Source organism: Phascolarctos cinereus, unplaced genomic scaffold (assembly GCF_003287225.1).
Source record: "Phascolarctos cinereus isolate Bilbo 61053 unplaced genomic scaffold, phaCin_HiC Scaffold_7;HRSCAF=346, whole genome shotgun sequence".
NCBI classification, from domain to species: Eukaryota; Metazoa; Chordata; class Mammalia; order Diprotodontia; family Phascolarctidae; genus Phascolarctos; species Phascolarctos cinereus.
Window position 1 is genome coordinate 180,821,166 of NW_027556180.1, and position 15,231 is coordinate 180,836,396.

A 15,231-nucleotide genomic window follows, 5' to 3' on the forward strand; every position below is an offset into this window, starting at 1 on the left:
CGATTAAAGATATTTTGCCCTTTAAAAATTAAAACAGGGGCAGCTAGGTGGCACAGTGGATAGAGCACCGGCCCTGAAGTCAGGAGGACCTGAGTTCAAATCTGGCCTCAGACTAAACACTTGACACTTAACTAGCTGTGTGACCCTGGGCAAGTCACTTAACCCCAATTGCCTAAAAACAAAAAAGCAAAAATAAAATAAAAATTAAAACAAATGAAAAGTAGCAAATGATGAATCAAAAAGTTCTAGTAGTCTATGATTATTTCTAGGAGTATACTGGATCTCTGAAATAATAATAATTGATATTATCATTAATATTAAGAAATAATCCTTTCTTCACAGCCAGTAGTTTTAAGTATTTTGTTTTGCTTATTGGTATCATCACACTCTTTAGAGATTTTGCAAATATATCCTTTGCCATGTCAGTGTGGCAAACAGTGGAGGTTAAAGAAAACACCTTTTTTGTTAGCCATGAATCAAAATTGAATCACACACACACACACACACACACAAATGGTACTATTAATGTCAGAAAAAATTCACAGGATGGTAGCCCATGAAATCACTAGAGGTAGCTAGGTGGTATAGTAGATAGAGTGCTGTGCCTAGAGTCAAGAAGACCTGAGTTCAAATCCAGCCTCAGATACTTACTAGCTGTATGATCCTGGGTGAGTCACTTAACCTAATCTCTGTCTGCCTCAGTATCCTCATCAGTAAAAAGGGGTAATAATAACACCTATTTCACAGGCTTACTGTGAGGATCAATTGAGATAATATTTGTAAAGTTTTTAGGATGTAACTGATACTTGGTAAATATTTGTTTCCCCTCCCTTTTTTATTCAATATATTCACGTCTAATAATACTTCGCAATGTTCAAACAATTGTACCTCATTTAAGATCTGGGGAAAAGGAAAACCATAACTGTGTTGCATGAATTTTTAACAAACAAAAACAAAGTGTAGAAGGTGAGGAAGCTGAAATCCACTCCCACTCCACCATACCTACCCCTCCCCTGCCTTTGGTCAATGATGACTAGCTTTGAAATGGCAATGATCCAAGCCATCAAGGTTGAGTTTCCAACCACATCTCATCAAGGATCCTATTTTCACTTCTTCCAGTGAATGAGAAGTCTACAAGCCAACTGTCTGAAAAAATGCTAGGGGAAAGATGACAACTCTACTTTGAAGGTTTGTCCACCTCTGAGTTCTGGAACTCATCCCAGCTCCAGGTGTTGCTGTTTTGTTTTTTGGAATGCCATACCATGCCAAAAGAATGATCACCTTCACCAGGTTCTGACCTACTTGACAAGCAGTATAGCATAGTATAGTACAGTATAGTATAGTATAGCATAGCATAGCATAGCATAGCATAGCAAAGCATAGCATAGCATAGCATAGCATAGCATAGCATAGCATAGCATAGCATAGTATAGTATAGTATAGTATAGTATAGTATAGTATAGTATAGTATAGTATAGCAGGGTGAGAGCTGGACTTGGACTAATAAGCATAATAATGACAATAACTAACATTTATATAGTGTCTTATGTGCTATGTCTATCTATCTATCTATACATATATAGTGTCCACTGTGCTAAGTGCTTTATAATTATTAGATCACTTGCTCCTCACAACAACCCTGGGAGGTAGTTGCTATTATTATCCCCATTTTAGAGATGAGGAAACTGAGGCAAACAGCAGTAAATCTACTTGTGTAGGGTCACAGCTAGCAAATGTCTGAGGCCAGTTTTAACTCTGATCTTCCTGACTCCAGGTCCAATGCTCTATCCACTGCACCACCTAGCTGTCCCCAAGGACATCTGGAAAATCTAGACTTGAATCCCACCCCATTTGTTTAATAACCAGATGACCTTGGGTATCTCACTTAGGCTATCTGAGCCTCAATTTCCCTAAATATAGAAGGGTAATGACGAAAAGAACACCTACCTCTCAGAACTGTTGCAGATTTCAAATGTGATAAAATATGTGAAGTGGTTTGTGCAAATTTTAAGTCATTACATAAATGTAAGTTATTTTTATTTATATATTTTATATATTTTTATTTATATATTATTATTTATTAATCTGAGCAAAAAATGTGGAACTCTTATGAAAACATGCCCATGGGCTAGATGAAAATAATGACATTGGTGGTCATTCCATCAGATTGTATCTAGTGGCCAATTACGCTCAGGAAGTTCACTGAATAAACAATATCTGAATAAAGTACTCAAGATACACAGCATTAGCAGAAAGCACTTATCCTTATTTCAAAAGATGGTACAGAAAGGCTGATAGCGGTCTATGTCTGGAGTCTTAATGTAAATATTTGAAACTAATTTTAATCAGCTGCTCATACCCCTGGTACTACTCTTTGTGTTGTTACTGTTTTATGATACAGTATCACACCATGTCTGGAACACCATGAAAAATAAGATGCAGGGGCAGTTAGGTAGCACAGTGGATAGAGCACTGGCCCTGAAGTCAGGAGGAACTGAGTTCAAACCCAGACTCAGACACATGATACTTACTAGCTGTGTGACCCTAGGCAAGTCACTTAAAAGTCACCAAAAAGATTTAAAAAAATAAATAAAATTCAGTGGAACTTACTCTCCGGTAGATGATGTTTCATTAGCAATAATGACCAGTGGATATGTCCTAAATAGGCTTATGAATAATGATAGCTTATAAATTGATGGAGCATTTACGATTTATAAAATTTCTGGACTACATACATGTAAGGTAATTAGTACAAGTAATCTCTTCCTTATTGACCTGATGAGGAAACTGAGGTTCAAAGACAGTCACCTGCTCTCAGTCTCAGTGGTCTAATGAAGACATAAAGTAAGACATATTGCTCTTTCCACTAACTCATAATGCCTTTCAATCGATAAATTGATCAAGTTCACAAAGCTAAATGAAACAGTAAAAAAAAAAATAAAACAGGGGTCAACATATTTAAAAGGGATTAAAATCATCACTACTCTATACTGAATGCTCATTTTGATAAGTGTTTTTAGTTTTTCATTGCAATTCATGTTAAATGTTCTTAAATAAATTATTTTAAAATGCCTAAAATGTTCAAAGCAACTAAAATTAAAAATAAAAAACATACCAATGTGATACAAAAATACTTACTTAGCAGAATATAAAACCATAAGAGTAATTTTTTAAAAATCTCTCAGGTGGAAAACACAACTAAAACGCTGTAAAAATCCTTGCCTAATGAATGATTAGGCAAGCTGATCATTAAGCAAATTAACTTAAACAAACTGGCTTTCATCAAATCAAACCAAAAAAGTTGACTTGAGTTGAAATTTCACTGTTTCTCATGGAAAGGATGACAGGTAAAGGTAGTGTATGACTACTCTTTGTGGATTTATTCCCTTGGCCTGCCAAAGGCAACAGGGAAATCCAAAACTATCAGGCAACTCAGGAGATGATGCTTTAATCAGAGGCTTCTGCACCCATCTATATAAAAATATATGTCTCCATGAAAATTCCTTTCACCTCTAATTCATCTATCTGAGTCATAGAAAAAAAAAGTGCTTCCTTCTCCAATATGAGCCCCAATGAAGAATGACTGTGGAGGAACAGAATTGGTGTGCTCTACAAACATTTTGCTGCTTTCTTTCATGTAGGCCAGTTTATGCCAACTATGTGGTCTGGGAAACTTGTTTGGAGTATGCTATTCACATTTCTCCAATGGACTAACCCACTGCCAAGTGCCCATCTACCTCCAACAAAGCAAGAATGGACCAGTGGTAGCAGAAGCTAACTGCCTGAAAAGGATCTGGGATTCTAGGATTGCTACAATTTCATATGTAGGAGTGCCTTGCTCCTGTGTATAGCAAGTTGGATTTCCATCAAACAAATCAAATTTTCCCTTTCACTTTATTTTAAGGACTCTATTTTAATTTTTGATAAATTTCTGGTTAGCAATGGCATCTAGCATCAATCCATTGCAAGAAGACTACTTATCTTGAGTTGAATCCCTAATGGACATACGGCAAAACCAAAACCTTGTGACAAATTTCATCTCAACATTTAAATTGTCTCAGATCTTAATATTCAGATCAATCCTCCTCACAACTTTATAAAGCTTCTAAGACAGATTCAAACTAAAGCCTTTGGCTCCAATTAAAAAGAAATCTCAATGGAGATTGAGAATTTACTATGAAAGAAAGGAACAAAAAGTCATTGAACTGATAATCCTATAACTATTAATGAACTTTACAGATGAACAGAACAGAAGCAATACGTTACAAAGAGACTAGCCTTTCTTGAATTCTGTGTCTCCCCCCTTAGTCTTTACAGAACTTTTCAATAATTGTTACCTTAAATAAAGATATCTGATAGGCCTCTGTCTGGTAGTAATCATGGGTACAGTTTATGCTTAAGGATTTCCCAACTTCTACTTCTTTAGTCATTAAATATTTTGGGTGAAAACAACCATGCTCACTTCTTTTAGTGACAGTTATATTCCATTGATTTTCTTTGCGTCTGTATGGAGGAAAACGTTTAAGGACAATTTAAAGCATTTTAATACAGTGAAATCCTGCATGTGATTTAAAAAAAAATATTACCACCACCTACTTTCTCACCCTGCCCTATTCTATGAGATACTTTTTTTCATGAAAAAAAAAGGAAATGGAAAAAAAAACCGCATAGAATCACACCCACTTTCACACACCCAGACCCATTCTTCCTGCTTTGCAGCAGATTCAGCAGTAGCAATCTTACCAACCAACTATATTAGAAAATAGTAACTGGAGATGAAAAATAATCACAGAATCTTAAAGCTGGAAAGGACTTTAAAGATCAGATAATTCAACTCCTTTATTTTACAGATGAGGAAAACGAGGTCCAGAAGGGTTAAATTGGTCACAGAATGAAGAAATGGTGGACCTGGGATGTGAATCTTGGGCTTCATGATTCTGGCCCAATGCTCTTTCTATCATATCACACAGCCCCTCTACCACAGTAGCAGTGATCTTTAGGGGTAATCATCTTTTCCTTATAGTTTCTTTGCCAAAGAATAAACCATTAAAGACAATAACAACCCCATAAAACCTGGTTAAGTTCATCTTATTTATGCTGCTATATGTGCCCACTCATGAGGCTGGGGCACAAATTTATCATATTTGTAGATGACATAGAGCTGGGAGAATTAGAAAATACAATGGATAGCAGAACTGGGATTCCCAAAGCATTCTAAACAAGCTGAAACTATGCCCAATAAACTGAAATTTACTAACGATGAATAGATAATCTTGTCCCTAAGCAATATATACATATACATACATATGTGTATATATATGTGTGTGTGTGTGTGTTTATATGTGTTCAAAATGGGAAGATAAGAGTATGCATCATTCAAGTAGAAAAGACTTGGGGGATTTTGTAGATTAAAAGTTCAGTATAACACAATATTGTTAGGTAAAAAATTTTAAAACCTTAATAATCCTTAGGCTGCATTTGCAGAAATATAGTATTTTGAATAAGAGATGTGCCAATTCCACTGCATCCTGCATTCTGATAAGACCATATCTAAAGTATTGTGTCCAATTCAGGATCTACATTTTAGGAAGAACATTAAATTGAAAATTATAAGATGAGAATGGTAAGAAGATTCCAAATTATGATATAAAGAATTGGTTTTCTCTAACTTTTTATCTCCAGCCACCACCTTTATATTCTGTGTGTGTGTGTGTGTGTGTGTGTGTGTGTGTGTGTACATATGAGGCAATCAGGGTTAAGTGCTTGCCCAGGGTCACACAGCTAGTAAGTGTCTGAGGCCAGATCTGAATTCAGGAAAATGAGTCTTCCTGGCTCTAGGACTGGCACTCTATCCACTGTGCCACTTAGATGTCCCACATACATTATACTTATATACATTTTGGCTTCATATAAGAAACAACTTCCTAACAATGAATAGCATTGGAAAGGGCTATCTCAGAAATCATCCCATCATTACAACAATGCCAATGACTTTGGTGACAAGAACTTTCTGGGTCTTGGGTTGTTGTGGATGTAGCATCTGCAGGAGCAGCTGCCAGGCTAAGATCCCACAGGGATTGTTTTCCCAGGATAAAGGCTGAGTGCACTCAGCTAGAGCACCCTAAGGCTCCTGGGTTCAGGATCCTGGGCTACCTTCATTGGGATCTGGGGGGAGATGGTGGTCATGGTGGTAGGAGGGGAAGGGGTAGTGGTTTGACTTGTGTAGAACGTTCTGCTTTCTTTCTCTTCTTCGAGGGGCCTTGCTGCTTCAATTAGACTGGCTTGTCTATTCTGGGTGTGGCAGTTGTGGGGACGGCTGGCTCCTTTTCCATAGAAATTGCTCCCCTCTAGATGATGACTGTGGGTGTAAGGCTAGAAGAAGGATTGGTGGTGTGTGTACCATAATTCCCAGGGTTCCTGTCCCTATCTGATGGCTAATGGCAGTTGATCAGCAGTTTTTTTCTGGTGGTAATGAGCCAGATAGGTCCTCTCTCCATAATGATTTCTCCCCTCAATGATAGAGATGTGGGCTGCGCTTTAAGTAGGTCTAATGGTAATGGGGTGTAGGGATGGCTATTCCCAATACTCTTCAACTCAAGGTCCTGGGCTGTCTTTATCACAGTCATGTTGCTTAGACTCATACTCAACTGTGAGTCAGTAGCAGCATACTTACTCATGAAACCTAGTACAATGATTTAATGTCAAGAGGCAGGCTTTGTTGTATGACCACATTTTAACCAGTCCTGTTAAATCTGTGATATATAGATAATGCTAGTGAAACTTTAAAAAAATGTGCTACTATAGATAGCCTTGACTCTGAAAGTCACAATTAAATAGATAACAGTTGCCTATAAGGGTGTGGCTTGATGGGGACCTTTGTGGCCCCAAATGTTTCTCTCACTGGCGATAATCATGATGAGTGAAGTTTCTACCAAAAGAGATTCATTCCTTTGGGTTAAGAGGCTCAATTGTGATGAAAAACAAACACTTTTTTAAAGATAGCACATTTAGCTAGTCACTAATATCTTAGTTTACTGGGCCTTTTTTAGCCTAATAGTTATAAATTAGTGTAACAGTACATAGTGAACTGCCTGGGCAGTGAAATTCTACGGAAGTTTCAATTCTGTATTCTAAGTACAAATCAGTGTGTGAAGTTTTTCTAGCTCAGACTTGTAAGGGACCTCAGTTTTTGTTTTTGTTTTTGGTCCTGTTTCAGGTTTATAGCATTTCAATTAACTCTGCAAAATGGTCTTTAATCTTTTCCATACCTCCTCATATCAGTCTTTTGAGAACAGCTTTGTATCTTTCTAGAAAAAAATAATTTCTTTCTATATTCTGACAACCCTTGCCAACACTCTGCCCTTTCTTCTCCATGCACACTGACAAATTAAAAATAAAAAGATCAGTTGAAGAATCGTTGACAGAATTTTCAGCATCCTATGTATGAAGTGTGCAAGTGGCATACAGGATATGTCAGCTAAAAGTTCAGTATAATTTTTAATTATACTGGATCATGTAGTCTCAAAGTTACAAGAGACCCCAGACCTTGACTACATGTAATCTGATAGTATTTATTTTTTTTCCCCAATTACAGTTTAAGACAATTTTTAGCATTTAGTTTTAAAAGATTTTGAGTTCCAAATTTTTCTTCCTCCCTCACTACCCTCCCCTCTTCTGAAAATGGTAGGCAATTTGATATAAGTTATACATGTGCTACTATGTAAAACATAGCTCTGTATTAGTTATAGATGTGAAAGAAGAAACAGATCAAAAGGGGAAAAAACCATAAAAAAGAATAAAGTAAATGAAAAAAATTATGCTCTGATATGCAATCCGAGTTCATCATTTCTTTATCTGGAAATGGACAGCATTTTTCTTTGTGAGTCTTTTGTACTTGTCTTGGATCATTGGGTTGCTGAGAACAGCTGAGTCATTCATAGTTGATCATCCCACAATGTTGCTACTGTTCACAGTGTTTTGCTGGTCCTGCTCATTTTACTTTGCATCAGTTTGGACAAGTCTTTCCAGGTTTTTCTGAAATCTACCTGTTTATCATTTCTTATTGCACAATAGTATTCCATTACATTCAAATACCACAGCTTATTCAGCCATTCCCCAATTGACGGGCATCTCCTCAATTTCCGATATTTTGCCACCACAAAAAGAGATGCAATAAATATTTTTGCACATGTAGGTCCTGTCCCCTTTTTTGTGATTTTTTTGGGATACAGACCTGGTAGTGGTATTGCTGGATCAAAGGATATGCAGAGTTTGGTTGCCCTTTGAGCATAGTTCCAAATTGCTCTTCAGAATGGTTGGATCAGTTCACAACTCCACCAACAATGCATTAGTGTCCCAATTTTCCCACATCCTCTCCAACAGTTCATTTCCCTTTTTTGTAATATTAACCAATCTGACAGGTGTGAGGTGGTACCTCATAGTTGTTTTCATTTACATTTCTCTAATAAAAAAGGATTTAGAGTCCTTCCTCATAAGCCTATAAATATCTTTGATTTCTTCACCTGAAAACTGACTGTTCATATCCTTTGACCATTTATGAACTGGGGAATGGCTGGTATTCTTATAAATTTTACTCAGTTCTCTATGTATTTGAGAAATGAGGCCTTAATCAGAGACAGTTGCTATAAAGATTGTTTCACAGATTTCTGATTTCCTTCTAATCTTGGTTTTGTTTGTACAAAAGCTATTTATCTTAATATAATCAAAATGTATCTATCTTATATTTTATAATGCCTGTAACCCCCTTAACTTCTCCTCTAAGAATCTGGATGCTATACCACTTAGTGTATATGTGTTTAGTATTGATATTGCTTCATTGTCTATGGTACTTTTTAGCAAGTTGTCGTTTCCTTCCTCATCTCTTTAAATTAGGTCTAGTTTTGTTTTTACTTTGTCTGAAATCAGGATTGCTACCATTGCTTTTTTCACTTCAGATGAAGCATAATAGATTCTGTTTCAGCCTCTTACCTTTACTCTCTGTGTGTGTGTCTCTCTGCTTCAAGTGTGTTTCTTATAAACAACATATTGTAGGATTCTGGTTTTTGATCCACTCTGCTATCTACTTCTGTTTTATAGGAGAGTTCATCTTGTTCACATTCAGTTATGATTACTAACTGTGTATTTCCCTCCATCCTATTTTTCCTCCTGTTTGTCCTCTTTCTTCTTTCACCCCTTTCCACCTCACCAGTGTTTTGCTTCTGCCAACCACCTCCCCCAGTCTGCCCTCTCGTCTGTCAGTTCCCTCCCCCCTTTTACTTCATCTCCTCCCCGCCTACTTCCCTGTCTGGAAAGACAGATTCTTAAATTCAACTGACTGTGTGTATTATTCTCTCTTTAAGCCAATACTGATGAGAGTAAGGTTCAAATTATGCCCATCACCCACCCTCACATCTTCCCCTCCCTTGTGCCTCTTCATGTGAAATTTACCCTATTCTACTTCTTCCTTCCTTCTGTCCCCAGTGCACTCCTCTTTCTCATGCCTCAATTTTTTTATATCATTCCTTCAAATTCACCTTATATGCATAGACTCTGCCTATGTATATTCCTTCTATCTGTACTGTTGTTGATACAATTTTTAAGAATTACAAATACTATCTTTCCACAGTGAAGTAAAAAAGTTTAGCTCTTTTGAATCACTTATGTCTTCTTTTCCCTTTTTACCTGTTTATGCTACTCTTGGGTCTTGATATTGAAGATCAACTATTTGGTTTAATTCTGGTCTTTTTATGAAAGCTTGAAATCCTTCTATTTTGCTGAATGACCATTTTTCCTCTTGGAGTATTATGCTTAATTTTGCTGGGTGAGTAATTCTTGGTTGTAGTCCTAGCTCTTTTGCCTTCCAGAATATTATGTTCCATGACCTCCAATCTTTTAATGTTGCAGCTGCTGAGTTCTATGTCATCCTGATTGTGGCTCCTTGATATTTGAACTGTTTCTTTCTGGCCACTTGCAGTATTTTTTTTCTTGACCTGATAGTTCTGAAATTTGGCTATAATGCTCTTTGGAGTTTTTATTTTGGGATCTCTTTCCTGAGGAGATTGGTGGATTCTTTCAACGCTTATTTTGCCCTCTGGTTCCAGGACATCAGGGCAACTTTCCTTCATAATTTATTGAAAGATGCTGTCCAGGTCTTCCTTTTGATAATAACTTTCAGGTAGTCCAATGATTCTGATATTGTCTCTCCTGGATCTATTTTCCAGGTCAGTTGTTTTTCCCATGAGGCATTTTACATTTTCTTCTATTTTTTCATTCTTTTGAATTTGAGTGATTCTTGATGTCTCATAGACTTATTAGCTTTCACTTACCCAATTCTAATTTTCAAGGAGTTGTTTTCCTTGATTAGCTTTTGAACTTTCTTTTCTATTTGGCCAATTATACTTTTTAAATCCACTTTTCTTCAGTGGATTTTTGTATCTCCATTTCCATTTGGACAATTTTGCTTTTTAAGCAGTTGTTTTCTTTTTCTAAGCTGTTGACTCTTTTTTCATAATTCTCTTGCATCACTCTCATTTCTTTTCCCAATTTTTCTTCTAACTCTTTCACGTGATTTTTAAGTCCCTTTTTGAGCTCTTCCATGAATTCTTTTTGGGCTTAAAACCACTTCCCATTTTTCTTTGGGGTTTTGCTCATAAGTGTTTTGACATTGTTATCCTCTTCTGAGTTTGTGTCTTGATCTTCCCTGTCACCATAATAATTTTTTATGGTCAGATTCTTTTTTTTTGTTGTTTTTTGCTCATCTTTTTTTAGCCTTTTTCCTGTCTTTTGAATTTGAGCTCTGTTTCCAGGGTGGAAGGGGCAATGTCTCAGACTTTCTGTGCCAGGGGCTATAAGCCCTCGCTATTTGCCAGGTGCTACACTGATGTTGCCTTGAGGTCCATGGGGGACTCTTGTGTCTGATGCTATGTTGAGGGGGTAAGGTGAGGGGAGTGGCTAGGGCTGCTAGAGTCCACAGCTTTCCAGCAGCTCACTTGATGCTGAGCTGGGGACTTAGTGGTGGTGTCTCCTGTACTGAGGCCTGGTGGAGTGTTTCTGTCTTTCCCCCGGGATACCCTGAAGCACTTGGTGGTCTGGCTGGTGGTGGTGGTGGCTGGCTTCCTGTTTGCTTAGGCACCCATGGGGTTGGTATCTACCTGTTTGCCTGGGGCTTTGCCTGTGGAGGTCTGGCCACTAGAGGATGACTATTTGCCAGAGCCTACACTGAAGTATGTGGTAGTTCTCAAAGCTAGATTCTGCAGGTTGCCTTGGCTCTGCTGAGGCATGTGGGGGGGTTTTGGTATTGTTGTTTGCCTGCTCTACTACACTGAGGTTCAGGATCTCCTGCTGGTTTGCTAAGGTGGGGTTTGGGACTGGCTTGCTGGGATGCTTCCTATCCTGGACTGCACTCCCTTTTTACCTGAGATCTTTCAAGTTTATTGGGCTCAAAAATTATTTTGCCCCATCTTTTTGCTGGCTCTGTAGTTCCAGGATTTGTTTTAGGGTGCTATTTTATGGTTGTTTGGAGGTGAATATGGGAGAGTTGGGGCAGTTTACTGCTTATTCCACCATTGGTTTCCAGAAATGCTTTGACTACATCTAATCTAAAAGCATCAATTCCCTCTATTACAGGTCTGTACAACATATGGCCCTTGGGCTACTTTCGACCCACCAAAGCAGTCTTGGGCAATATGTTGCGTAGGCCTGCCCAACGGTATTAGGCCTCTTAATCACTTCTTATTAAAGGGCCAGTGAGCCATGTTAGCACCTCAGCTTTAGGGCCTGAGGATGACCTGAGCCACAGTTATATCATCTACATTTTTGCAAGCTACCTGAAATCCTTGAGTGGACTGCAAGTGGCCTATGGGCTGCACCCCACAGGCTGAATATTGTCCAGGTCTGATCCCCAACACCTAATCATTCAGCCTCTTCTAGGGAAGAGATGATTTCTGAGACATCCTTTTCTAATTGTGATAGCATTCATTATTAGGAAGTTGTTTCTTATATGAAGCCAAAATGTACTTAAATTTAATGTATATGAGACACCGAGGTGGTGTTGCAGACTCAGAAATGACTTGTCCAAGGTAATACAGCTAGTAGGTGACAAAATCAGCTAGGGGACACAGTGGATAGAATGCTAAGCCTGGAGTCAGAAGACTCATCTTCCTCAGTTCAAATCAGGCCTCAGACGCTTACTAGCTGTGTGATCCTGGGCAAGTCACTTAATCACATTTGCCTCAGTTTCTCATCTGTAAAATGAGCTGAAGAAGGTAATGGAAAACCACCCCAGTATCTTTGCCAAGAAATACCACAAGTGGGGTCACTAAGAATCAGACACGACTGAAAATCACTGTACGAGGAACAAGATTATGACTGAATCTGATGAGGTCTAGAGGTTTGGGGTGCTGGAACCCCAAGATTGCAACATAGGCCCTGCCTGAATGAATTCAACCCAAATCTTCTTCCAGCCAGAGAAAAAGTTTATTAGAGATAAATCATATAGGCCAGGTGACACCTGGCATAGACAGGCTCAGCGTTTTGGGCATGAGAGATTCTCAGAGTTAGAATGGGGGCCAGGGTGGAATCTTATATATGATAAAGTAACTTTGGGTGGCCAGAGGAGGGGGCTGGGAAAAGGGTCTAGGTAAGAATTCCAACTGAAAGGTCTGAGAGATTGAATAGACAATGGGAATAAATAATGAAGGGAACTGGAAGGCATCTGCATAAGATCAAAAGGTAGGGCTAGGGCTTTCAAAAAGGGAGATAAGGGGAGTTGATAAGGAAAAGTTTAAGGGTTTTCTGGGGCCATAGACAAATGGGAGCCAAATTCTTTTTGCTGAAAGGGGCAAAGGTCTCAGCTTCTGAAAAAATTGAATGATGGACCTATACCCCATCAAATCTACTTTTCTTTCTACTACAGCCTACTGGCTCTCCTGAAAAAGGAAATTTTTTTTATCAAATCATTTCTTGGGGAGCATGACTTAAATCATCTGAGAGGCTTATTTCAGTTGTTCTTTTATATTCTGAATATTCAGATCCACTATTTAACCTCCAAAGGGAATTTTTTAGCTCAAGTGTCCTACTGTCACTAATGAATTTGTGCTCATTCAATCATACCTTCCCTGTGAGTAGTGGGCACTTTTGTGAAAGACAGACCTGAGTGTGGGGGGTACCATCTGAGTGTTTCATCAGGAGCGCTAGCATGTAACTATTAACAAAGCAAGACTAACTGAACCTTACTGGCAACTATACTGCCTTAAAGGGCTGGACAGCAGACAGAGGAGAGAAAGAGGGGATAGCCTTATTCCCATGATAAAGCTGAATGAGTCAAGCACAGGCAGGGAGCAATGAAATAATAATACTAGGCAGGGAGTCTTAAATGCCACACAACAAAGCTTGAATTTAACTTAAAAGACAAAAAAAAAACCCAATAAAGCCTCTTTAGTTAGGAAGAGACAAGTTGAGAGCTGTAATTAATAACATTTACATAGCACTTCAAAGTTGGAAAACACATTTGCAAGTATAATCTCAGTTGTTCTTCAAACAACCCTGTGAGGTAAATACCATTATTATTCCCATTTTTCAGCTGAGGAATCTAAGGTTAAGTGACTTCCCCAGAATCACATTGCTCATCTGGAAGAGGGATTTGAACTCAGATGCTCCTGAGTCCAAATCTAGCACCCCAACCCCTATGCCACCTAGGTACAGCTAAAAACCAGTCCAGTCATAGCAGTAAGGAAACCAAGTTGGGGAAATGCAACCAGGAATGGAGTGAAGGAAGAAGACTGTGCTATGAAGCAACCAAAAGTTCCTGAAATCTTGAAAGGTTTCCTTAGACCTACTTTTGTGTGTGTGTGTGTGTGTGTGTGTGTGTGTGTGTGTGCGCTTTTTTTGGTGAGGCAATGAGGGTTAAGTGACTTGTCTAGGGTCACACAGCTAGTGAATGTCAAGTGTCTGAGGTCAGATTTGAACTCAGGTCCTCTTGACTGTAAGGCTGGAGCTTTATCCACTGTCCCACCTAGCTGCTCCACCTTAGACCTACTTCTAAATAACTTTCAGGTATTTCTTTAAAACACACACACACACACACACAACAACAACAACAAACAAAACCTCCCTTCAAAGAATGAAAGTTGCCATCCCTGAGAACATTGGTTTTCATTCAGTATGTAACTTGTGTGTACTTATTTATTAACACATTGCCTCTCCCATTAGAAAGTAAGATCATTAAGGAAAGGCTTTTGCCTATTTTTTTTTAAAGCCAGGACTTACTACAAGTGCTTCTTGATTGGTCGCTCTCAAATATTTCTTACTTCTTTCCCTTAATTTCTTTCTATGTTCTATGGTATTCCCTCCCAGTAGCAAGCTCCACAAGGGTACGGAATGTTTTTATAACTCTAGCACCTGCTGCAATGCTTTTTGCTTGGTGAATAGTCATTGCATCAACCTATCCCACTTGCATCTCAAACCCAACATGCTTAAAACTTAATTCATCATTTTTCTCTCTCAACCTGTTCCTCTTTCTAACATCTCCATTTCTATCAATGGCATCTTAGAGTCAGAGGATCATAGATTTGAAGCTGGGAGTGACCTTGGAGGCCATCTCTTTATTTTGGAGATAAGAAAATGGAGGACAGTATGGTGGTTAAGCGACTTACCCAAGGTCACCTAGGTAGTGGGCATTATTTCCCTAAAATTTTCTCCCCCTCTCTTAGCCACTTCCAGGTAGTAAGTCACCAAGTCCTATCAATTCTATCACCAAAATTTCTTTCAAGTTTGTCTCCTCCTCCCCATTCTGACGCCACCTCCCTAGTTCAGGCCATGATTACCTATGTTTTACAAGATAATTAGTTTCACTGGCTTCAGCCTCTCCCCATTCCAATCCTTCCTACACAGAAATGTAAAATTAATATTTCTAATGCACAGGTGTAAAATGTATTATTATGTTGCCCAACAAACTTTAGTGTTCCCTCATTGCCTAATGAATAAAGCTCGAATGCTTTAGCTTGATATTCAAAACTCTACAAGACCTAATTCTAAACTACCTTTTAACTTTATCTCCCGTATGCCTTCCTCATATGTTATCCTAGAACAACTCACCCTACTTATTTGCATGCTTTCCCATTTCTTCCCTTTTGGTACATTCTATTCTTTCCTTATGGGTAGGGAGGTGTCTCAGTGGATAGAGTGCCAGGTATGAGGTCAGGCAGATTCATCCTCTTGAGTTCAAATCTAGCC

At 38.4% G+C, this 15,231-nt stretch overlaps 1 protein-coding gene across 5 annotated transcripts in view; it reads right to left on the reverse strand.

Moving 5' to 3' along the window:
- The window catches only part of IL18R1 (interleukin 18 receptor 1), a 48,245-nt gene that overhangs the window by 21,044 nt on the left and 11,970 nt on the right, over window positions 1-15,231 (reverse strand). For all 5 annotated transcript variants that reach the window (XR_002324801.2, XM_020987889.2, XM_020987887.2 and 2 more), the window contains one exon: window positions 4,338-4,503. Coding sequence is in view for 4 of the 5 variants with exons in the window: in XM_020987889.2 (XP_020843548.1) it covers window positions 4,338-4,503 (166 nt within the window). In the remaining variant the exon portion in view is untranslated. The remainder of the gene's footprint in view (window positions 1-4,337; window positions 4,504-15,231) is intronic.